This window comes from Bos javanicus, chromosome 3, assembly GCF_032452875.1.
Source record: "Bos javanicus breed banteng chromosome 3, ARS-OSU_banteng_1.0, whole genome shotgun sequence".
Taxonomy (NCBI): Eukaryota; Metazoa; Chordata; class Mammalia; order Artiodactyla; family Bovidae; genus Bos; species Bos javanicus.
In genome coordinates, this window is record NC_083870.1 from 102,883,777 (window position 1) to 102,907,362 (window position 23,586).

At 48.8% G+C, this 23,586-nt stretch overlaps 2 protein-coding genes and 1 non-coding gene across 3 annotated transcripts; 1 reads left to right on the forward strand and 2 right to left on the reverse strand.

Annotated features, from left to right (window-relative positions):
• Window positions 1-22: 22 nt before the first annotated feature.
• CDC20 (cell division cycle 20) lies at window positions 23-4,044 on the reverse strand. The gene is made up of 11 exons (XM_061412239.1): window positions 3,898-4,044; window positions 3,537-3,725; window positions 3,274-3,422; window positions 3,091-3,187; window positions 2,802-2,930; window positions 2,505-2,701; window positions 2,300-2,394; window positions 1,927-2,155; window positions 1,644-1,769; window positions 629-746; window positions 23-280 (listed from the first exon to the last, which is right to left on the reverse strand). The coding sequence occupies exons 2-11, from the start codon at window positions 3,715-3,717 to the stop codon at window positions 102-104; spliced, it is 1,500 nt and encodes a 499-aa protein (XP_061268223.1). The 5' UTR covers window positions 3,718-3,725; window positions 3,898-4,044; the 3' UTR covers window positions 23-101.
• A 4,010-nt stretch (window positions 4,045-8,054) lies between these two features.
• Window positions 8,055-23,081, reverse strand: MPL (MPL proto-oncogene, thrombopoietin receptor). The gene is made up of 12 exons (XM_061412245.1): window positions 22,917-23,081; window positions 22,619-22,751; window positions 22,096-22,274; window positions 21,302-21,600; window positions 20,506-20,668; window positions 20,014-20,140; window positions 15,051-15,229; window positions 14,746-14,888; window positions 12,273-12,432; window positions 11,984-12,080; window positions 9,855-9,942; window positions 8,055-9,649 (listed from the first exon to the last, which is right to left on the reverse strand). Exons 1-12 carry the CDS (start codon window positions 22,993-22,995, stop codon window positions 9,362-9,364), a joined length of 1,935 nt encoding a protein of 644 aa, XP_061268229.1. The 5' UTR covers window positions 22,996-23,081; the 3' UTR covers window positions 8,055-9,361.
• On the forward strand, window positions 16,122-16,225 carry LOC133245417 (U6 spliceosomal RNA). The gene has a single exon (XR_009735681.1). It is a non-coding gene; the product is annotated as a U6 spliceosomal RNA (small nuclear RNA).
• Window positions 23,082-23,586: the final 505 nt, after the last annotated feature.

Genomic DNA, 23,586 nt, shown 5'->3' on the forward strand with positions numbered 1-23,586 from the left:
TGGGACAGAGGTCGTGCCAGAAGAGAGGGAGATGTGACTTTATTAGAAAAGTAAAAAACAACAAAAAACAAACCCCAGAAAACACTGTGAGGAGTTGGTCCTCAGCGGATGCTTTGGTGGATGAGGCTGCTTTTGGCCGCGCTGGCCTTCTCCCGCTCCCGCCGCCGGGCAGGGTCCAGCTCAAAGCAGCGCCACAGTCGCAGGGTCTCATCTGCTGCTGCGGATGCCACTGTAGCCCCATCTGGGCTCATGGTCAGACTGAGCACCCGGGCTGTGTGACCTGGGATGTGAGGAGGAAAAAAGTGAGAGCAATACATAGGATGGTAGGTACCTACAAGCCCTCCAATTTTGAGAGTTTTTGTAACGTTAATTGAGATAATTAATAATTCACATACTATAAAATTCATCCTTTTAAAGCATATAATTTATTGGTTTATAGTAATTCACAAAGTTGTGCAACCATCACAATGATAATTCACTCCATAAAGACAGTCACTCCTCAGTACTCTCTCCTCCCAGCCTCTGGCAACCATTAATCCGTTTTCTGTCTCTGCATTGCTTCTACTGGACATTTCATACAAATAGTCATACAGTGTGTGCCCTTTTGAGTCTGTCACTTAGCACCTACCTTTCAGCTCAGCCACCTTGGCCATGGTTGGGTACTTCCAAATAACCAGCTGGTTCTGGGCAAAGCCGTGGCCTGAGATAAGCTCCTTGTAGTGGGGAGACCAGAGGATGGAGCACACCTGCGGACAGGAAATGGCACGGGCATGACACACACAGAGCCAGGACTACTCAAATCACAACCGCATCCACCATGGTGTTAGGCACTCCCAGAGGCTACAGACTCAGACTTGAATGACTGTAGTCCTTACAAAACCCTTTTGAGAGTTAGAATTGTTAACCATTTTACAGATGAGGAATCAGTTGGAAGGATGTTCAGTACGTTGTCTAAGCTCACACACAAATTAAGTTGAACTCTGGCTCCAGAGCCTGAGGCTCGAATAAAGCAAAGTCTGCATGTACTGGGCAGGGGGGTGTCAGGAGAGGAAGCTGCAGCACTTGTAGGGAGACCCACCTTTGAGCTAGGGCCTCAAATATCATTCTAAAACATTTGGATTATACACTGTAGGTAATTGGGAGCCCTTGCAGGGCTTGCGGAGGACAAAAATAGACTACCCAGACCAATATAGAGGACAGACTGGAAGCGATAAAAGACCAGTGCTGTGAGTCTCCACAGGAAGAAGGATGAGGCCGAGGGGAGGGGACACATGTGAATGATACTCTGAGGGAAAACTGACTTATTTTGGTGACTAGGTGAGGAAGATGAAAGAGTCTTACTTGTTCTGATTTCTTAGTATCCTTTTCAAATAGCAGAGGAGGAACACACATTTCAGGGAGGCAAGGGGAAGCGACGAGTTTAATTTGGGACATACTAGTGTGGTGCCACGTTATAGAACATGGGGTTAGAGACAGGCTGGCTGTGGACTGTTGAAAATGTGTGTCTGGAGTTCAAGGGTGACATCTGAGCTTGGAGATCATGCCAGTATTGCGTCGGTGAAGCCATTGGAGGGGAGGAGGTTGCCCAGGAAAGCTATACAGGATAACACATCTGGGAGTGAGGCTGGAATAATGAAAACTACCTGGGAATGGGCATCCACGGCACTCAGACAGGCCCCAGAGCAGACGTTCCAGATACGAATGTGTCGGTCACTTGTGCCCCCGCCAGTTGCCAGGACGTTGGACTGCCAGGGACACCAAGCTACAGCCTAGGTGGGATAAAGGTGAAGTCAGCAGGTACTAGAGCAAGACAAGGAGTTATCGGGCACACAGATTAACTCAGTCCACTTTCACCATCCCATGTCCTCTTAACAGTCCCCAGGTTCTAGGTGAGAGTGCAGAGGCCCGGCCCAGCCCCACTCTCACCTTGACAGCCCCTTGATGCTGGGTGAAGGTCTGCAGAGGAACCCAGCCGCCCTCTCCAGGAGCACTAGGCCACACGTTGACCAGATTGTCGTTGCCGCCACTGGCTAGATGCCTTCCATCCGGGGCCCAGCGCAACCCACACACTTCCTGGCTGTGGCCACTCAGCGTGGCCACATGGTGTTCCGCTACCCGAACGTCATGGTGGTGGATGTGGCCGGAGCGTGAGCCACTGCCGGAGGAGAGAAGGGAACCAGGTCCTGCAGCAGTGCCAAACAGGTGGCAGGCCAGAGCTGCTTCTGCACAGTGTACAGTCTCCCCTCCAGGGAGAGGGGGCCAAAATCTGATTTTTTAACAGATTAGCAAAGCCACTGACCTGGACAGGATATAGCTATTCCAACAGAGGGAGCCCACTCGGGCAGAATGACTGGTCATGTTTCGAAGCCGTTTCTGCTGTTGCACATCCCATAGCTACAGAGAGAGAAGACCATGAGGATCAGGACTTGGCATTAACATCGTCCTGCTGGGCAAGCCCCCTGGGTCTGGGGACAACAGAGCTGCAGCACCAGGACAAGTCTCACCTGCACCTCGGCACTGCTGGTGCCCACAGCCAGGTAGTTGCCCTCTTTGATCCAGGCCACAGAAGATATATAGTCCCCAGGCTGCTCCATTTGCAGCAGCTGCAAAATGTCACCAGTGCTAGCACTCCACAAGTATACACTGTTGTCCAAAGCCACAGCCAGCACATTCCCAGAGCTCCAATCCACAAGGTTCAGGTCTGCCAGAGGGGGAAGGGAAGAGCATGAGCTGTCTTGTTTGCCTTGTCCCTCTCTCTCCCTCTTTCTCCATCCGCCGGACAAGGAGAAGACTGCACTTACAGTAGTCATTCCGGATTTCAGGGGCATCCAGGATGCGGTCTGGCAGGGAAGGAATGTAACGACAGGTCTTCCTGCTGGAGCCCGGCGTGGCCTTCTGGCTATAGAGTACTTTTAGTCTGTTCTGGTAACCTGTGGCAACAGAGTGGGTCTAGACACCGGGAGGATTGACACTTGCGCATGCCTTTAGCCAGGAAGGCCAGATAAGCACTTCCTTCCCCTCAATCTTAGGTGGAAAAGGCAGACAGCCATCTCACCCACCCTGAGCCCTGGGGATAGAATGACGTCTTACCCTCTGGGGCATTTTGTGGTTTTCCACTGAGCCGAAGGATCTTGGCTTCCTCCATGTCAAAACCGTTCAGATTCAAAGCCCATGCTTTCTGATGTTCCTGGCACATAAGGGTGGGGATGAGGTGGCGGTATTATCTAGATTTCACAGACCAGTTTCCTGCCAGAAGTCCCCTGGGACACATACCTTCTTGGTGGGCGTCTCACTGTTGTCAGGCTGGTTCTCCTTGCTCAGGAGGAAGCTAGCCACCTCCATCTGGGAAGCATTGCGATGGGGGATATAGCGGTCACCGCCAGGTTTGCTGGGAGTGGTCTGAAGCTTGGAGCTCGATTTGCCTGGGACAGGGGGAGGGAAGCCAGACTGTCAGACCCGACTCAGGGGGAGGAGGCGTGAAGGCTGCTTCAAGCCCTTGCCCTCCCCTCCCCCGCGAACCGCCGCACCCTACTGACCGGGAGTTCGGCCTGGGGTCCTGCCGGCGCTGTGGGATCGGTTGGCTGCCCGCATAGGCGAGGGGGCCGGCCCCGCGGCTTCCTTCGCTTTGCGCTGCCAGCGCGCAGGGGGTGCATTGGGGATGGGTGTATCCAGCTGCAGCAGCGAGTGCAAGTCACTCTCGAACACGAACTGGGCCATGGGAACGTCTGGAGGGAGAGGGTTCCTTGCAGGGGCTGCCTGCTGAGCCCCAGAGTGAGATAGGCGACCGTGCTCTGGGGCGGCCGACCACAGTCAGGACCACCCTGGCCGCAGCCCTTCCCGGCGCAGCACCCTCGGCCGCGGTCCCAGACCGGTTCCCTTAGTCCAGCCGTCTCTCACCGTCAGTTTAGAGCAGGTTCCGATCCCAGACCGGCTTTAGCAGTGAGGACTTGGACAACTTAAACTCGCCGCTCCAAGCACTCATTGGCTCCTTCAAAATCCAACCGTCGGAACCGTCGCCCTAGCCCATTGGCCTCCACGGCACAGGGGGCGGGTCTTCCGGCGGAAGCTCCAGATCTCACGAGAGTCCAGCAGGCGAGCGGGATTTGAAGGCAGCTTCTACGCCACCAGGTGTCGGGAAACGCGGCGGGATGGGGCGCGCCTGGGGGCGGGGCCTGCTCTGGCTGCCTTCCCCTATTGGTTTCATTCATTCCTCAGTCTCCCCCGCACCCGTCCTTCACGCTTCATGCTTGAGGATAGTTTTTATGATACGAAGTGCGGAACTTGGTGGAATGCCCTAAAGCACTTAGCCTGTTTAGAGAAGGCAGTGTAAGGCAGTGGCCGACCAGCCGGACCGAAGGCAGGCAGGCGGGTTGGGAGTGGGGTGCTGCAGGCGTTGATTGAGAAACTTAGACGAGAGAAGGCCGGAGCGTCCATTGTTAGCTTAGTGCTTGAGGGAACACTACTAGAAGGAAGAAGTGCCTGTGTTTGTTTTCAAAAACTGTTTTGTTTGCTGTTGTTTAGAAACAAGGAAAATGAGGCTGAAAGAGGGGTGAATTCCTTTTTTCTTATCAAGAAAAAAGATCAGGATTCAGACCTGCCCATCTGGGAGATAAGATTGGATAGCCCTGTGAGGGAAACTGGGGCTGACCCCTATGGAGCTCAAGAGATGTCAGGATTTTTAGAGATCCACGAGTCTAATCTGCGCATGGTGCATCTCCCCATCCCAGCAACGCACCTGTATTTTACAGATGAAGAAATCGCAGCCCCGAAGGATTTGTGCAAGGTCACATGCTGGTGGGAGTCTAGATCTGACTCCTGTTGAATAGAGTGCTCTAACAGTGACTTCAGTGAATTGTATGACATACTTAGAGGTGAAGCAGCAATCATAAAAATGATAATGGGCACCATTTACTGACCATCTGCTAACTATGATGTTTAAAGAGTTTACGTACATTACTGCAGGTAATCCTTAATCCCATAAGGCAGAAACTTTATTCCCTTTTTACAAAAAAAAAAAAAAAGAAACCAGATCAGGGAAATGTTCGAAACTTGCCCAAAGACACACAGCCAATAATAATTAGTGGAGCCAAACTAACTAACCTCAGAATCTAACCATATTCTACACTGTCCTAGAAAAAGGCTAGGGAAAAACAAAAATCAATTGTTAGCCTAAAATCAGTTCTGATGATGACAGAAAAAATTTTGGAGTTTTCACCCAAATGATATTGTTATTATCTTTAATTTTGAAGCATTCATGTTATCTCTTTCCAGTTACCTTGGAAAACAAGGATTTATGTGTCCTAGGGTTGGAAATGGGGCGTCCCTGAACCCTAGAGGACATAAAAGGAGTCAAGCTGGTCAGGGCCATAAATGTTAAGCTAAGGAGTTTGGACTTTTATCTGCTAGGCATTGTGGAGTCAATGAGAGTCTCTAAAGGCATGGCCAGCAATTTGCAGTTTCTGGAGGGTCACCGTAGAGGAAAAGAACAACAGGGTAAATAAGGGTACAACTTCAGGGAATTTGAACCTTGAAAAGTAAAGGAATGACAGGGCTTCTTTGGTGGCTCAGTGGTAAAGAATCAGCCTGCTGGTGCAGGAGACACTGGTTTGATCCCTGATGCAGGAAGATCTCACATGCCATGGAACAACTAAGCCTGTGCACCACAACTACTGAGCCTGTGCTCCAGAACCCAGGAGCTGCAGCTACTGAGCCCACACGCCACATTACTGAAGCTTGAGTGTCCTAGAGCCTGTGCCACAATGAGCAGCCCGTGCACTGCAGCTAGAGAGTAGCCTCTCTGTGCAACTACACAAAAGCCCCCACAGCAACAAAGACCCACCACAGCCCAAAAATTAAGTAAAATTATTTTTTTAAAAGACAATTAAAAAAGGACTTTAATTTAAAAAATAAAAACAAAGGAATGGCAGAAGCCAGTGGAAACTGTACTGACATGGACCTTGAAGTAGGAGGAATTCTAATATGCAAAATAGTCGAGTGGTGACAGAAAAGGTCAGAGTTGGCTATTGAGAAATAAATCATGGGTGACCTTGGAGAGAAAGGGATCAGGGGAGGGGGTGCTCGGGTTTCCTTTGGAAGGGGTTGCAGAAAGGAGGGTGGGGAGAATATGGAGGCAGCAAGCATGGGCTACTTGTATAAGAAATTTGAGAGTGGGAAAGAGGGCAGTTCATGGGAGCTGGAGGGAATGCCAGCACTAAGATCCTATGCATCTTTTATTTAAAATTTTTATTTTTGGCTATGCTGGGTCTTTGTTGTTGCCCAAGGGCTTTCTCTAGTTGTAGAGGAGGCTACACGTTGTTGGGTCACCTGAGCTTCTCATTGCAGTGGCTTCTCTTGCTGAAGAGCAGTCTTGCTAAAGAGCAGGGGCTCTAGGGTGCTTGGACTCAGCAGTTGTGGTGCACAGGCTTAGTTGCCTCGAGGCATGAGGGATCTTCCTGGACCAGGAATCGAATCAGTGTCAACTGCATTGGCAGGTGGGTTCTTATCCACTGGACTTACAGGGAAGTCCTGCCTATGAATCTTTGAAGGTGAAGGCAAAAGAGCCAGAGGAGATAGAAGAGGACAGGCAATGGCCTGTTGGTAGAGCAAAGTATCTGGATACCTGATGAGCTGCTTAGATAAGGGAACTCTTACCTAAAGGACCTGAGGGAGAGGGTATGGAGGGAATAAAATATAGGTAATATTCATGGGGTGGAACAGTCCAGTTGGGATAATAATAAAGATAACTCTGTAAATGCTGAGTATTTACTATGTGCTTCTCATTGTATTAACACTTTTAATTCTCACATAGCAAAATAGTAGAAGAGAATAAGATCGGTTCTAAAGAGCCAAACTAAAGATTTAGAGGTAAGGAGTGAGATGAACAGGAAGATCAATCTGGAGGCAACATACAGGCTGGATTTAGGGAGAGAGACTGGAGGCAGAGGCCGTTGGTAGAGGCTGTAATAATAGCTCAGTGAAGATGGAGAAGAGGATACAGAATTTGGTAAGTAAAAGGGGTTAAGGACATGATGGCTGAATTGGTGTAGAGGCGAGAGTTTCAGTGGTTTGGTTCTTAGTCCTAGTTTTGAGTCCCTAGGAGTCGAGTTGGAGCCTTGAATGTGGCTTGGGGAAGGAAATATGGAAAGTGAGTATACTAGGTGTCATCATTTGTCCCGTCCAGGGCCACATTCATCCTGCTCTGCTCTGTGCCCTGTGAGGCTGACTTATATGGCCTGCGTCAGTGGACTCCCCTGGGCTCTGGTTTCTGTTTGTATTTCACCAATAGGAGGATGTTATGGGTTAAATTGTGTCCCTCACCCCCAAATTTATATGTTGGATACTTAAGTCCCAGTACTTCAGAGTGTGACCTTATTTAGAAATAGAGTCACTCCAAAATATAATTAGTTAAGATGAGGTCATTTGGGTGGGTCCTAATCCAATATGACTTTCATCCTTATAAAATGGAGAAGTTTGGACATACACACAGGTAAAGGGAGAACGCCATATGAAGATGAAGGCAGAGATGGAGGAGAGGCCTAGGAACAAGTCTAGGAACACCAGGAAAGCCCCAGAAGCTAGGGGAGAGGAATGGAACAGATTCTTCCTTACAGCTTTCAGAGGCAACCAACCCTGCTAAAACCTTGAATTTCTAGCCTGCAAAACTATAAGACAATAAATGTCTGTTGTTTGTGGTATTTTGTTAGGGGGGTGCTTGCAAACTAATACAGAGGGGGTCAAGGGGTGGTGTTGGAGGGAGGGGGAGAACAGGCAGGAGCTGTTTGTTCCCCGGGCTCCATTACTGTTGCATCCCCACAAGCTGGCTGCAGCTCTCTGCCACAGCTCCTGCCAGGCAGCCTTCTCTGTAACCACTCTCTCCCGGGACCCCTTGATACCCAGGGTGGGGAGGGGTGGGCCCCACCTCCCAGTTGTTGTTAGCCCCAGGACACTGCACTATTCCTTGATGTTTTTACTGAATCCTGCCCCATCTTTGTAAATATGCCCTATATTAAACTCTCATCCAGATACCCAGGTTGAGTGTGTGTGTGTCATCTATTTCTGCCAAGACTCTGACTGATACAGTGGGTATGTTTGGAGTCAGCAAAAAAATACCATTTGTTTGAGAATTTGAATGGGTCAGGGAATCCATAATCAGAATGGCCTAAGCATATTTACCACTGCATATGAATGGCATAGAGGATGAGAGAGGTTGGCATGGGATGAGGTGACATTGTCCAGAAAGATTTCCTTCATTTAGAAAACATTTATTGGAGGCCTTCTATCGTGAATCAAGCACTACTCTAAGTGCTAGGGGGTAGGGGAGGTGGAAGGCAAATGAATCACAGCCCTTGCCCTGAAGGAGCTCACAATCTAGTAACAGGAGACAGACATGTAAACAGTTATTTGCATAAAGCATTACAGGTGCTATAGTATAAGTCTGGGCTGAAGATAAGAGCTTTAGAACGGTCAGCATGTAAGAAAGGCTATGAGAGCAGATGGGTTGGAGACTTAAGAACTGCCTCTTAAGTGACTGCAATAATTAAGGAGTGGAAGACATGCCAAGATAAGAGATTAGGAAGGAATAATTACTATAGTCTAGTCTAGATATCTCAAACACTATGTCTTAGTCGGCACTATGTTGGCAGTGCTGCTGACATCAATCCGGGACCCTCTTTCAGTATGCTTTACTTAGACTATCTCACTAAATACTCTTTACAACTCTATAGCATTCTGTATTATCCCTATTTTATAGATGAGAAAATTAAGGCTCAAAGACTTTGAGTTATTTATTCAAGGTCACACAGCTAGCAAGTGGGAAAGATAGGAATTGAACCTAGCTCTGACTCCACAAAGTTTATGCTGTCAACTATCAGTATACTCAGAGAAGCCCAAGCAGAGCCAGGAGAGATGGTGATGCATGCAAGCCATGGAGGAGAGAACTTAAAGGCGAAATAAGTAGTCACCATGACAAATGCCAACAGAGAGATTAAACACGTTGAGGATTAACAAGATCTGATTGGATCTTGTGATGAGAAAGCTTGAGGTGAGCTTTGCCTGAGTAGTTTCATTAGCAGAGTGGTAGCAGGGGAATAAATTGAAGCAGTCTGAAGAGCAAATGGGAGTTGGGAAGTGGAGACTCCTTTTCAAGGACTTTGGCATTAAAGAGCAGAGAGAAAGGAGGTGAAATTTAGAGGGGCTTAGTCAAGTAAGCCTTGCCTGAGGAGAAAGAGTCCCAGATGGATGCCAGCAGCAGTGGTGAAAGATCAGTGTTATGAAGTGCAGCCAGAAGGGCAGACAACAGGAAGGACGTGAGATCTGAGATGGTTGTTGGGATGGGATGGGTTAGGGAGTTCAGGAGGGAGAGCTAGAGAGTTTGGATCTGTCCAGGGTACTGGGAGCGAGGGACCTGCCAGCAGCTGAGTGGTAAGTAGGAATGGTTGGCGATGTGAGTGGCACAGTAGGACCCTGGCTCAGCCATTGGTGGGCACACAGACAGGGGCATGGTCCCCAGGCAAGAAGGCTGCAATCCTCGGTAGTCCAACTGGGCCTGGGAGGAACACAGGGGCAAGGGAGCCTTCTCTGAGGATCTAGGTAGAATTTCAAGGAGGCTGGGTTCCACTTCCTCATAGACATCTGAGACTGCAGCCTTGGGCTGGGAGAGATGGGGGGAAAGGGGTCTGGATTAGAGCAGGTCCTGTGGGAGCAGGACCTGGACTGTGCAGAAAGGAGGGTTGGGCTGGAGATAGGGCCCAGGGATGGTATATTTGTGGGCCAAGGGCCTTGGAGAAGTTGTGTGATGGGACAAGGAGCTCTAAGCAGGGCTGGTGGTGGGCAGTGGTATGGGGAGGTGCACTCACCGGACTCAGGGCTGCAGTATCCCTAAGGTACTGGCCAAGGACCCGGTGTAGGTCTGGAAGTGAGGGCCACAGGGCATGCCTCAGGCTCCTTGAGGAGAAGGAAGAGAAGGACACTGGGCTGTGGGAGTGAATTAGGAGGGGGGAGAGACCACTGAGGTGTGTGGGGAGAGGCAGTGAGGTGCGGGAGTAAGCTTGAAGAGGTAAGAGGAAGGTAGAGGAGCCCTCAGGTGGTGGGGTGAAGTCAGTGGTGTGGAGGCTCAAAAAAGCAGTTTGAGTGTCCTCAAACATTCTTGCCTCAGGGTCTTTGCACTTTGTATTCTCTCTGCCTGGAACATCGACTCATTTCCTCATTTTACTTAGGTTTCTGCTCAGATGTCATCCCGACAGAGAGGCCTTCTCTGACTACCCTGTCTAAAATAGAACCACCTCCCTTCCCCATCACTCTTTGTCTCCTGCTCTGTTTATTATTCTTTATAGTACTTGACTTATTGTATATTTATTAGAATCTTATTTTATATATATATATATATATATAATGTAAATCCATGAGAGCAAAGAGTTTGTCTATTTGCTAACTCTTGGATCTAAAGGGTATAGAACAGTTTCTGACCCATAATAGATTCTCAAGAAATTAGTTGAATGAAGAGAACTCGTGGGGGCTTTTATTAAGTTACTGGGGAAGATGCTCTCCCTAGAAGAATGTGGGTTAAGGTATGCCAGGGGAATCTCCAGTTCCTTAGGCTCATATTTCCACAAGGAAGGACTTTAGCTGAATGACCTTTGGGCCTCTTCTTTGTTTTTTTTTTAATTGAGCCTCTTCTGTGACCACGTTTTTATCTCTCCAGGGGAGGAGGAGTGATGTATCTGGTAAACTGGGGGAAAGGAACTGGGTACACCCGGGCCAGCAGTGCAGCCTCCCTCTTCTCCCTCAACCTTTTAGCTGGATCCGGATACAGGCTACATCCCAGTCTGCTCCTACATTAGAGAGGATTAAAAGCTCAAAGACGAGTTCAAGGAGAGATGTGAGCCCCAAAGAGGGGCATCTAATCCAGCCTAGGGCCATCAGAAGAGGCCACCTGGAGGAGTCACCTTCTGAGCTGAGTCCTCAAGAATAAAGAGATGTTACCAAAGGACTGAGGTGGTATGGAATCTATCCTTTATGTTTATAACTTCCAGTGACATTTATCCTCAGCCTTAGTCTCTTCACATAAACAACTCATTTATTAACAGCATTTATTTAAGGGTGTGCTATCTGGCAGGCACTGTGCTGAAGATTTAAGGATGACCACGTAAGGCACAGGGAAGACATATAAAGAAATGAATGCAGTAAAATGCTTCCTGCACTATGAAAGAAGTCTGTATTGGGGCACGAAGAGAGTAGCCAATAGGGGAGGGTCAGGAAAGGTTTCCTAGGAGTTGGTGAAGAAAGTTATTTAAAGATAAATGGGTGTTAGTCATCCAGGGAGGATATTCCTGGCAGTGGGGACATTATGTTCAAAGGCACTGAGAAGTAAAACCACTGGACTTGTGGAGGAAATCACCGGCAGTGTGGCAAGGCTGATGCGCAGGGTGGGAGCTGGAAACACTGGCAGGGGCACAGCCTTGCTTGTTTTCCTAGAGCCTGGACTTTATCCTGGGGAGCTAATAGTGAAACTTAAGGAAGTGGAGTGACAAGTTCATGTGCGCCGTTTTAGAAAGATTATTCTGGTGGCTGTGTGCGGCTAGATTGGAGGCAGAAGGGGCTCCCTTTTGGTGAGTCCGGTAGTTCCTGCAGGGCTAGAGAAAGGGTGCTGTTTTTGAGTGAGGTTTAGGAGGTGGAATGACAGGACCAGACTGGATAATGGGGAGGGAGGCGCCCAAGTGGTCTGGCTTGGGTGACAGGTGGACTTGTTACTGAGATGAGGAGCCAGAAGGCAGGGCTGTTTGAGGTGTCCCGCAGAGTGGACACTTCGAGTGTAAGGGGGCGGTGGGACTCCCAGGGAAGACGTGCGGGGAGCGGCAGATACCACAGGTCTGGATGTGAGATTGTCTGGAGAGCGGGCGTCGTAGAGTGACCAGAGGATGCTTCTTTAGGGGCCGCCGGCCTTGCCCGGATCACACCCCCGTCTCCCACCTGGCCGGAGCGGTACCTGTAGTGCTCAGGAAATTGCCACCTCAGCAGCAGCAGGCCCAGGAGGGCGCTGACGCTCAGGACCAGGAGCAGAGCAGTCACCAGGAAGATCCAGACTAAGGGACAAAAAGCAGTCAGCCCTCAGGGGGAGGCGCCTGGCCAGAGCCCTGCCCGCAGGTCCACCAGCCCCACCCACTTGCTGTCCCGGGGCGCCGGGTAGGTCTGCACAACCTCAGCCTGGTGAGGTCGGAGCCCCGCCCCTCCACTCGCGCAGCCGCAGAGAGCCTTTGCCCCTGCCCGGCCCTCACCCGTCTCCGAGGCCGTCTCCACCCTCACTGGGTCGGACCAAGAGCTCCAGGGACCTTGGAAGGTGGGGCCATGGAGCCTGGCGCGCAGCTGTACGCGGTAGCGGGAGCGCGGGCGCAACTCCAAGGTCTCTCCCTGAGCCCCAAGAGGTGGCTCCAGCACCTACGCAAAGGTGCAAGCGGGTGGTCAGGTCCCCGTGGGACGGCGTTGGGGAGAACTCGGCCTCTGTTTGACCCCAATCCTACCGCCTTGAATCCCCGGGGATTCCTCCAAAGCGCCTCACTGGCAGAAAACACGCATCCCCGGCGGAAACTGGCTGGAGAGAACACTCGGACGGAGAGCCTCGCCCTGCCTGGCGTGGTACACCCCTGACACACTGACTCATCTACACACAGAACTACTCATCCTGACACATACATATGATCCATCGGCAGACATCCGGTACACACACACTGACCAGGGGGTGAGGGAAACCCCGGACACACTCAGATACTCATAGCCGTGTAAGTGAAGTTGCTCAGTCGTGTCCGAGTCTTTGCTACCCCATGGACTGTAGCCGACCGGGCTCTTCGGTCCATGGGATTTTCCAGGCAAGAGTACTGGGGTGGGTTGCCATTTCCTTCAGCGGATCTTCCCGACCTAGAGATCGAACCCGGGTCTCCCACGCCCGAGCTACCAGGGAAGCCCATAGCCATGTAAATCAGGCCACAAATAACATCCTTTCAGTAGAGGATGCCAGCACTGTGCTAGGTGCTGGGGGTACGAGGAGAGTCCAAGAAGAGGGAACAAACATCGCGTATACCAGCAGGAAGACATTATTAACTTGATCAGTAGTAAACATTTATGAATTGCTTGTGACAAGCCAAGCCTTGGGGTAGGCATTGGGGAAAAAGAAAAACAAGGTCTCACATGTCTTATGAAGAAGACATCCAAACAAGTAAATAGTTACAAGAAGTAATGAGTGCAGTAATAACAATATAAGTAAGGTACCACAGAGCCCTCAAAAGAGTGTTAAGCTGACTGAGTTGCTTGATTGTGGGTTACAGAGTGTTCTGTGTACCAAGGGCATGCATAGGTGGGCTAGAGGGTCAAAGATAAAACAGTGGTAGTAGAGACGTGAGGCCTATTAGTACAATAAACTCAACTAAATTGTTGATAGAGGGAAGGGGCAAGGGAGAAGGAGAGAAGAGTCAAGAATAATTCCAGGCTGAAGTAACTGGGTTAAGTGTTGGTGCCATTGTCATGGACAAGGAACAGGAGAAGTAAGTTTGAGGAAAAAATGCTGTATTTTTCGACTTTATTAAGTTCAACAATAGCCAGAACTTATGAATGGTAATGTCAGAATTGTAGTTACCCCGGAGGGTGTGTATGTGTGACCAGAGGGCATAAAATACTTCTGGGGTACCAGAAACAACCTTTCTCTTCATCTGGGTAATGGTTACATGGATGTATACACATGTACAAATTAACCAATTGTATATTTAAGATTTGTGTTACTTTATGTAATGTATACCTCAATAAAAAAGTAAAAAAGTCTGGGGAAGAAAATGAGTTCAGTTTTGGATATACTGAGTCTGAAATGTTCTAGGGGGCTTTTAGGTAGAACTGTCTAGTAAGAAGTCATATATACCTGTGGTCAATGAGAATAAAAGTAGAGAAAGAAACTAATATTTAATGTCTATTGAGTGCCTTCTATCTACCAGGCAATATGCTAAGTATCTATATATTTAATTTTTACTATAACTCTGGAAAGTACATAGCTTTATCCCCATTTCACCAGTGAGGAAACTTAGACTTTTCAGAAGTTTAGGTAATTCACCTATGGTATGGAAGTTATTTTCCACATAGGTGTTGGAATGAGTTTGGGATGGTTAATGTATAGTCATTGAAAACATGGAATCGAAGCACTCACCTAGGGAGAACAGCTAGATGTCGGTAAAGAATCTCCTTCAATGCAGGAGACCTGGGTTCTATTCCTGGGTCAGGAAGATCCCCTGGAGAAGGGAATGGCTACTCATTCCAGTATTATTGCCTGGAGAATTCCATGGACAGAGGAGCCTGTCGGGCTACCGTTCTTGGGATTGCAAAGAGTTGGATACAACTGAGCGACTAACTCTTTCACAGAAGAAAAGAGTCTAGGATGGGACTGCAGGAAGCACAACCTATTAAGGAAGTGTGGAAAAGAAGAGCCCGGGAAAGAGTGAGGAGGTTCAGTCAGAGAAGTGGTAGGAGAATCAGGAGAGAATGATGTCCCAAAAGCAAAGGGAAGAGAACATTTTAAATGGGCATAGTCAGCAGTGTCACATGTCAAAGAGAGATTAAGATACCAGTTGAATCAGATAGAGATAAACAGCCCAGACAGAGATACACATGAGTATACAGTGATATCTTGGTTATCACTCCTGATAACAAACATCCTGAAACTCAGAAATACCCCGAATATGAGGTCTGGGGTCATTTGTAACTTGACTGTACCTTCCAGTCCTGATGGCCTTCTGCTGTGTATCGGAGCTGATAGCAGGTTTCTTGGGCTGCCCAGGCTGATGGATGCTGCCATTCCAGTTCCAGCTGCCCGCTGGAGACCTCCCTCCAGTGCAAGTTTGGAGTAGGGATGAGCACTACAGGGATGTCACCAGGGACTGACCTAAGCCCTTCTGTGCATGAGACATCATGTCACCGGGGCCATGGGTCAGAAGTATCAGAGCTGGTGATCCTGGGCATGGGGTCAGACAAGGTAGGGGTGGGAACTGTGTGGGAGGAGAAGGGAAGAAAGTCCTTACCAGCCTGGTGGATCCAGAAAGGGGAGCCCAGGTAGCTGTGAACAGCACCCTGGGCTGTGGTCACCTCCACAAGGATGTGAATAGCACTGTTATTTTGTGACTTGAAGTGGCAGCGGGAGAACTGGGAGGACTGTGATCCTGAGTTTTTCTCCTCTTCACACTTCTCCCAGACGGGGTCCCTACAAATCAGGCAAATAGAGTCATTTGATTCAATGCCTGCTTCAGAGACTAATCCAGTCTCACAGGGAATTCGATTATAATCTAACTTGTTCCTTGGACAGGCCTCCAGGGCTTTCTCTCTCATGCTATGTATTTTTTTCTGAGGTTTGCTTTGGAGTTCAGCCTCTTCTTTTTAATAAAGAGGTAGGGACTTCCCCGGTGGCCCAGTGGCTAAGAATCTGCTTTCCAATTCCGGGGGTGGGGGCGTTGATCCCTGGTTGGGGAACTAAGATCCCACATGCCACCCGGCAACTAAGCCTGTGAAGAGCAAATAGAGAAAAAGCCCAAGTGCTGCAACAGAGACCCAGTGCAGCCAAAAAAAAAAAAAAAAAGCAAGAGCTAGATGAAATAGGGAAATTACATGGGCTACAGAGTTCAGGTCTTGGCTTATTGGTGTAAAACTCTGGGCAAATTACTTAATTTTCATCTTTTCCTCAGTTTCCTCATTTGTGAAATGTGTCAATAATACCTACTTTGAATGGGATTGTTTCAAAGAGTAAAGCAAAACATATTTATGTTCTGAATCTGTTCTCATTAGGCAGCCTTCTTAGTCACCTCTAAATGCTATTTTACTAACAAATTATTGCGACAGTCTCCTAACTAGCTTTTCTGCCTCTGTTTCTGTCACTCCCTTCAATTTGTTCTCCACACAGCAATCAGAATTTAGACCCAAAATGTTGATCTGATAATGTCCAGAATATATGTCAAAGCTATCCCTTTATTTTGACTTTTATTCTTGCCACATTAGATGAAACCATTATCTGCTGCCTGGATTAAGGCATATTTCTAAATGGTGATCCTGCTTCCACTCTTACTTCTTTTTAATTGCACAGAGAAACATCTTTTAAAAATGTAAACACTTCAGCAGCACATATGCTAAAATGGGAATGATACAGAGATTAGCATGGTCTCTGGGCAAGGATGACATGCAAATTCATGAAGCATTTCATATTTTTTAAAACGAACTTATGGTTGCCAGGGGCAAGGGATTGTTAGGGAGTTCGGGATGGTCATGTGTACACTGACTGCTATGTTTAAAATGGGTAACCAACTAGGAACTGTAGTATACTGCATGGAACTCTGCTCAGTGTTACGGGGCAGCCTGGATGGGAGCAGGGTTTGGGGGAGAATGGATACTTGGATATACGTACGGCTGAGTCCCTTTGCTGTTCACCTGAAACTATCACAGCATTAGTAATTGGCTGTACCTCAATACAGAAGAAAAAGTTTAAAGTGAAAAAAACGTGAACCGTACGGCGTCACATTGCTGTTTAGTCGCTGTGGTGTCCGACTCTTTGCTGGCCCCATGGACTGCAGCCTACCCGGCTCTTCTGTCCAAAGGGTTTCCCAGGCAAGAATACTGGAGTGGGTTGCCATTTCCTTCTTCAGGGGATCTTCTTGACCCAGGGATTAAACCCGCATCTCCTGCATTGGAGCTGGATTCTTTACCTACTGAGCCACCTGGGAAGCTCATATCATATCACTCTTGCTTAAATCCTTCCATGGCTCCCCATCCCAAATAAAACCCAAACTCCACCCCAGAGCCTATAGGACTTCATATGGTTGAGTTCCTCCCTGCCTTGCCATTCTCATCTCCTACAAGTCTCACACAAGGTGATGACCCTTCACCCACATGGGCCTTTTCTCTGTGCTGCAAACATACCAGATCCACTGTCTGTGCAGTTCACCTTGCCCTGGATTGCCCTGCCTCTAGATCTCACGTGACTCGTTTCTTCTCACCACTTGGGTCTCAGCTCATCTGTCACCTCCTTGGCAAGGCTTTCTCCATCCACTCATGAAATTAACACCCACCCCCACCCTTCCACTTAGTTTTTATCATTTAACCTTGCTCCTTTCTTTCTTGTTGGCCTCCCCCCATTCCCCTCCCCCAACTAAAATGTAAGTCCCCACAATGCTGGAAGCTTCTCTGTTTTTTCACTCTATCCCTGGGGCCTGGTACATAGTCACCTTCAAGAGTTGTTTGTTGAACAAATAAATCCTGTCTCCTTCCTGGTTATAACCCCTAAATAGCTAGCTATTACTAAAATCATTTACCATTTTATGTATTTTTATGTTTACTAGGTTATTCAACAAATAATTTATACTATGTGCTAGGTACTATGATAGACCCTATGAATACACAGAGGAAGAATTTTCAAGGAGCTGTCATTTCATTGGGAAAGGGAGAAAAACAAACAGATGATATTTTTCTGTAATGTGCACAGGCTGGCTTAGGAGTAGCAAGGAAGATCATCTAACCCAAACGCAGAGGGTCAGAAAATAGTTCTTGTACAAGGCAGTGCTGAGAATGAGTCTTGGACTATAAATAGGACAAGCAAAGGGTACAAACAGGCATCCCAGGCACATGCTTGTGCACAGATAAGAGATATGGTACTTTGGGGGAAACTCTAAGTGGTGCAGAAAGTTTTTAGCACAGAGGGCTTGGTGGGGAGTGGTAAGTGTGGGCAGATCAAGGTCACAGGTGGCCTTAATGCCTTTCTAAGGAGCTTGAACTGAATCTTGCAGCAATGATGGAGACATTCAAGGATTTTAAGCAGAGAACTGTCATCACTAGCTTTGTACTTTAGGAAAGTCTCTCTAACTGCAGTTTGTGAGAAAGGATCTGTGAGGATGGACTAGAAGCAGAGAAATTTATTAGGACAATGTCATGGAATTTTCCATGCAAAGTGATGAGGATCTGAAAGCAGGATTGTGGCAGTGGGGGTAGAGAGAAACAGATGGATTCAAAGAGGGTACTGAAAAGGTAGAAATGACCAGAGTTTCTGATTGGATGTGGAGGGTGTAGAAAAGGCAGAAGTTCAGGGTGGAAAAGTGAGTTGATGGCAGGATGGACAAGAAGAGGAGGAGCAGGTTTTGACAGAGAGTATGTGAATTCAGTTTTGCCACCCTTTCATTCATGGCCCTCTTCATAGTATGGAAATCTATACAGCTATTAGAAAGAATGAGTTACATCATTACAGATGTCCAAGACATATTTTTAAGTAAAAAAGTAAGTTAAAAAGAAGTAAGTTAAAATGAATCATACATATAATGTGATCCAATTTATATTGAAAATTAAATATTATGTTTGCTGCTGCTAAGTCGCTTCAGTTGTGTCTGACTCTGTGCGACCCCATAGACGGCAGCCCATCAGGCTCCCCCGTCCCTGGGATTCTCCAGGCAAGAACACTGGAGTGGGTCGCCATTTCCTTCTCCAGTGCATGAAAGTGAAAAGTGAAAGTGAAGTCGCTCAGTCATGTCCGACTCTTCACGACCCCATGGACTGCAGCCCACCAGGCTCCCCCGTCCATGGGATGTAAATGCATAGAAAACTGGAAGAATACACTAAAACTGTTAATGGTTTTTTTCCATCATTCAATCATTTTTTCTTTTTAACTGAGCACTTACTCTGTTCTAGGCCCCATGGTAAGTGAGAATACATTGGTGAGTAAAAGCAGACACTGACTTTGCCCTGATGGATCATGTTTAGTTAAGATCAGCCTTTCTCAACGGAGCTCTGAGAGAGAATTTTGTTATCAATCAAATAACCATGTGAGGTATAAATGTAAAATTATAACTATGTTAAGTATTTAAGAAGGAGAGGTACACGGTGCAACAAGGATATATAATAGTGCCACTGGATCTAAGAAGGCAGGTCAGGGGAGGTGACATGTGAGTTTCGATCTGAAGGATAAGTAGAGTTTAGGTCAAGATAAACAGGCTGGGTAAACAACATGTGCAAAGATTCAGAGGCAGGAGGGATTGTGGTAGGTGAGAGGGAATGAAAGTAGGCCAGTATTGGAGCAAAGAGCACAGAAGGCAGCATGGAATAAGATAAAGTTGAAGGCACAGATACGGGCTGAGTCTTTTAGAACTTTACACAGTCACAATAGAATTCTTTTCTTTGTCCTAAGATCAGTGAAAGCTATGGATCTTGGATGAGTTTTAAGCAGAGAATGTTGCATTTATTTTTCTGCTTTTAAAAACTCACTTCAGCTCCTGTGTGGAGAATGTTTTGGAGGATCCAAGAGGTGATCAGTTAGTAAGTCTTCTCAGTAACCAAACTCAGAGAAGAAGACAGCTTGTACTAGGGTGATAGCTGTGATGAACAAACATGGACAGATCCTAGAGATGTTTAATAGGTAAAATCAACAAGACTTGGTTATATATTAGATGTGAAGGAGGTGACGGATCAGTGAGGTGTTTGGTGGGAATGCTTGACGACCAGGTGAAGTTTTGATTGGATCCAACAGATAGTGAAAAGTTGCAGTACATATTTGGAGAAGGAAATGGCAACCCACTCCAGTGTTTTGCCTGGAGAATCCCAGGGACAGGGGAGCCTGGTGGGCTGCCGTCTATGGGGTTGCACAGAGTTGGAAACAACTGAAGTGACTTAGTAGCAGCAGCAGAAATAGCAATACATATTTGAGTAGGAGAAAGCCATGCAACATTTAAGAAAGCTCAGTTTGTCAACAGCATGCAGGGGCGGGTAAATTGGAAGTAATAGAGAATGTAGGCTGTTGTAATGGTCCAGGTGATATGATTACACCGAATCAAACCAATGCATTCCCAGGGGGTGAAGAGATGTTGAAAGGATACAATACCCATTGGCGGATGAGAGCATGGAGGGCCTTTGGTTTGGAGAATAAGGAAGGGGACTGAAGAGGATCAAGAACAATCTCTCCTTTCTTTCTGCAGAGTTGTGCCTCTCTCCCATGACATCAATCAGCGGTTCTCTTCTCACCTGTCTCTGGGGCAGCACCGTGCCCTGCTATGGTAGAAGAAGCCTTGGGAGCTGGCATGGTCCTGTTGTTGCCACTGACAGGTAACATTCGTCAGGTCCAAGGTAAAGCATTGTAGTCCAATTTCCCCTGGGATCAGAGAAGGAGAGATCCCCTGGAGGAGGGTGTGGCAACCCACTCCAGTATTCTTGCTGGAGAATAGAGGAGCCGGGTGGGCTACAGTCCATAGGATCGCAAAGACTGAGCATGGATGTGGAGAAAGAAGCCCTATCAGAGCCCACGTGCTCCTACTCCATAGGGTATCCAGATCATCTTTACACACATAACTTGAATGTTTGCTCCTATCCTTTCTTCTCTCCTTGAATATAGTCCATCCTGCGCAGTAGCAAGTTTGAGATCATCAGGAAGGACCATGGTTCTCTGAGCTTCTATATCTAGCCCAGGCATCTCTAGAGATCTTTTCTATCTCCTCCTCTACTCCTCTGTTGACTCACCTGCATCACCAGGCAGGTCCACAGTCACTGGGAGGGACCAAGATCCCCAAGAACCACGGAGAGAGACCCCATCAGGTTGGCTGCGTAGCTGGAGCCAGTAGGAGTTACCAGGCTGGAGTCCTGAGATGAGGCAGCTGCCACCCTTCGTTGTCAGAGATGGAGCCTTGGGAGAAGAATCCCAGCCTCACAATCTAGGTCTGCCTCTCAGCCAAGATAGCCTCCATCTCTTATATTTGAAGCCCCACAACATGCCTGTGGAGAGACACTCAGTTCTTCACTGGATATGATACGTGCACAGACTGGGGGCCAGGTCTGTGGGTTTCAGGTGGAGTTCAGGGTTTTTTAGGTTTCCCTGGTGGCTCAGACAGTAAAGAATCTGCCTGCAAGGTGGGAGACTCAAGTTTGATCCCTGGGTCAGGGAAGATCCGCTGGAGAAGGAAATGGCAGGCCATTCCAGTATTCTTGCCTGGAGAATTCCACAGACAGTGGAGCCTGGTCGGCTATAGCCCACAGGGTTGCAAAGAGTCAGATACGACTGAGTGACTGATACTTTCACTTTCAGGGCTTTTTAGGGAAACCCCCACTAACTTGGGGACCTGAAGCGCTCAGTTGTGTTGGTCTGAATGACCTAAAGTGGGAGATTCCTAAATAAACATGGCTTCTGAGAACTAATCGGAGCCTATGCTAGCTCTCCAAGGGCCAACCCAGTCTGGAATGCCCAAAGCATAGCCTGTCCTTTCTTGGGGCAAAATTGAGGGTAAGAGATAGGAGGTGGAGCAGAAGAAGGCCAGGGTACCTCTCTAGTTGGGGAGGTCTGCTCCAGTCCAGTCTGTTGAGGCATCATGGGCTGTGAACATGGAGACGGGTCCAGGGCTGCCGCTAGGTTTGGCCTCCGCCGAGCTGGGCAGCAGGTTTCTGCAGACAGCAGCTGTGTGACTGTGGCGCCACTGGAGTTCCTGGGGTCCTTGGGGCCATAGCGGAGTTCATGCCTCAGAAATTCATTGATTTCGGGAGCTGGGGCCTCCCAGCTGATCTGAAGTTCCCCTGGCTGGCTCCCACCCATGGCCTTGATGAGACTGGGGGGAGTTGGCAGGCCTAAGGGAGAGACAGAGCACATCAGAACTCTTTGGGTGCTGCAGTCTACAGCTCAGCCCGTGGACTGTGGAGAGGGGTGCTGGAGGCTGGGGTGAGGGCAGCCCCTGGGGCAGGGGCAGGGAGGCTCCTTATCCTGTTCTGCACCACCAGTGGGTAGGCTCAGTGCTCCTCAAGAGCAGGGACCCCTCCTCATCTGTGCGTCCTTGTCCTGATTTCCAGTGCCTAGCACAGGGCAGGAATTCTGTAACTGATGAATGAGTAAGCCAATGAATAGGTTAATGATGGGAAGGTCAGGGTGTCTCTGGTGTGAAACGAAGTCTAGCTCTGGACGCCGAGGCTAAGAGGAATGAGAAAGGGGGGCTCGAGGTGCCTCTGGGAGTCTGGTAGTTGGGGGGCACCCGTGTCATCTTGAAAGAGCACAGCTCTGTCTGATTCCAAGAGCTGGCCCGAGGGCGGCAAACAGAGGGGCCAGGTTGACAGGAGGATGCTGCTTACCCACGGCATCCACAGAGAGCACCCGCTGGGTCAGATTCTGGTTCAGAAACACGTTCTTCACCCAGAGGTGCAGTTGAGAGAAGAGGCGAACTTCAGCCTGGGCCGGAAACTGGCACACGTAGCGGGTTCTAAAGGGCATCACATGCTGGGAACTCAGGGGGCAGGTGCGGGGCTGCTCCCTGTGGGCACAGGAGAAGTCTGGGCTACCTACACGCTCACCTGTCCAGCCCTGAGGACCCAGGTCTGGGCCCAAGCCCGACTGCTGTTTCCATTACCGCCATTTCTCTTCTCAGCGCCTGGGATGGATGGGATTAGGGGGTATGTAGGGGCTGGAGCTGGCTGTATCCAAAGCACCTCTGTTCATTAAGTGGCTACTTCGGTCTCGTACTTGGACTAGTCCTCTGACAGGGCCAAAGGCAGGGAAGCTGCTGGAATAGGGCTCAGCTGTAGTATGCACAGGACAAATACAGGGGAGTGGTATATACACGATACACATATGTGATACATATGATACAACACATACCCCGGATAGGCATACAGCAGCTGATACATTTCACTGGGCGCTCCCTCTTCCTCATCCCAGAAGCAAGTGAGGTCCTCAAAGGTTCGAGAGAAACAGTTCAGGGACTCTGAGTCCGAGGCCAGCGAGGAGACATCTGAGGAACAGCTGGTGAGTTGGGCTCCTGGTCCTCCCCGGCATGTTTGTGGGCAAGAGTAGGGGACCAGTGGGGGCCTCCCACTTTGCACTTCCCTCCCCACTCCGCCCGCCCAGGGCTCCATCTTCCTGGGTATGGGTGTTTGCTACCCTCCACACACCTCACCTTGGCTGGTGACTTGTGCCAGGTATTGGGGGACCGGGAGGAGGTAGGAGATGACCGCCAAGAGGGCCCAGGAGGGCATCTTCTCCGGCACTGTGTGCCTGCCTCAGCCCATCCTCCCTTCAGGAAGCTGGGCCCCAGTCCCCTCCCAGGCCAGCCCCTCAGGTTCCTGTCAGATACAGCCCCACGTCCTGTCCCTGTCCCTGCCCTTGTGGGGCCCATCCAGACCACACTGGGGCTGGGGGCCAGGGGAGGGGGCGTGGGAGTGGGCAGGAGGGAAGGGGGAATTTGAAAGGGAGGATACAGGCCTTTCATCAAGAGAGAGATGGGGGATTGCGTTGGTTTTTTTTTGACCACGTACCAGAAGCAGAGTAAGCCTCTGTGTTGGTCCGCGTTCACTGCTGGAGAAGGCGTATTGTGAGCACGGAGAGCGACACTTACTGAGTGTTGTTCACTGCTGACACGTGTTAGGCACTTTTTATCCCCTGATTCAGCCTATCCTCATAATAGTCTTATTATTTCCATTACAGTGATGGGGAAGCTGGAGACGCAGATGAATTGCACATTTGCCTAAGGTGACGCACCTCCTAAGAGGCAAAACTCAGGACATCAAGCTTAGAACCTAAGTGTTTAACAGCCATGCCAGTGCCTCTGGAAGGTGAAATCCACCAAG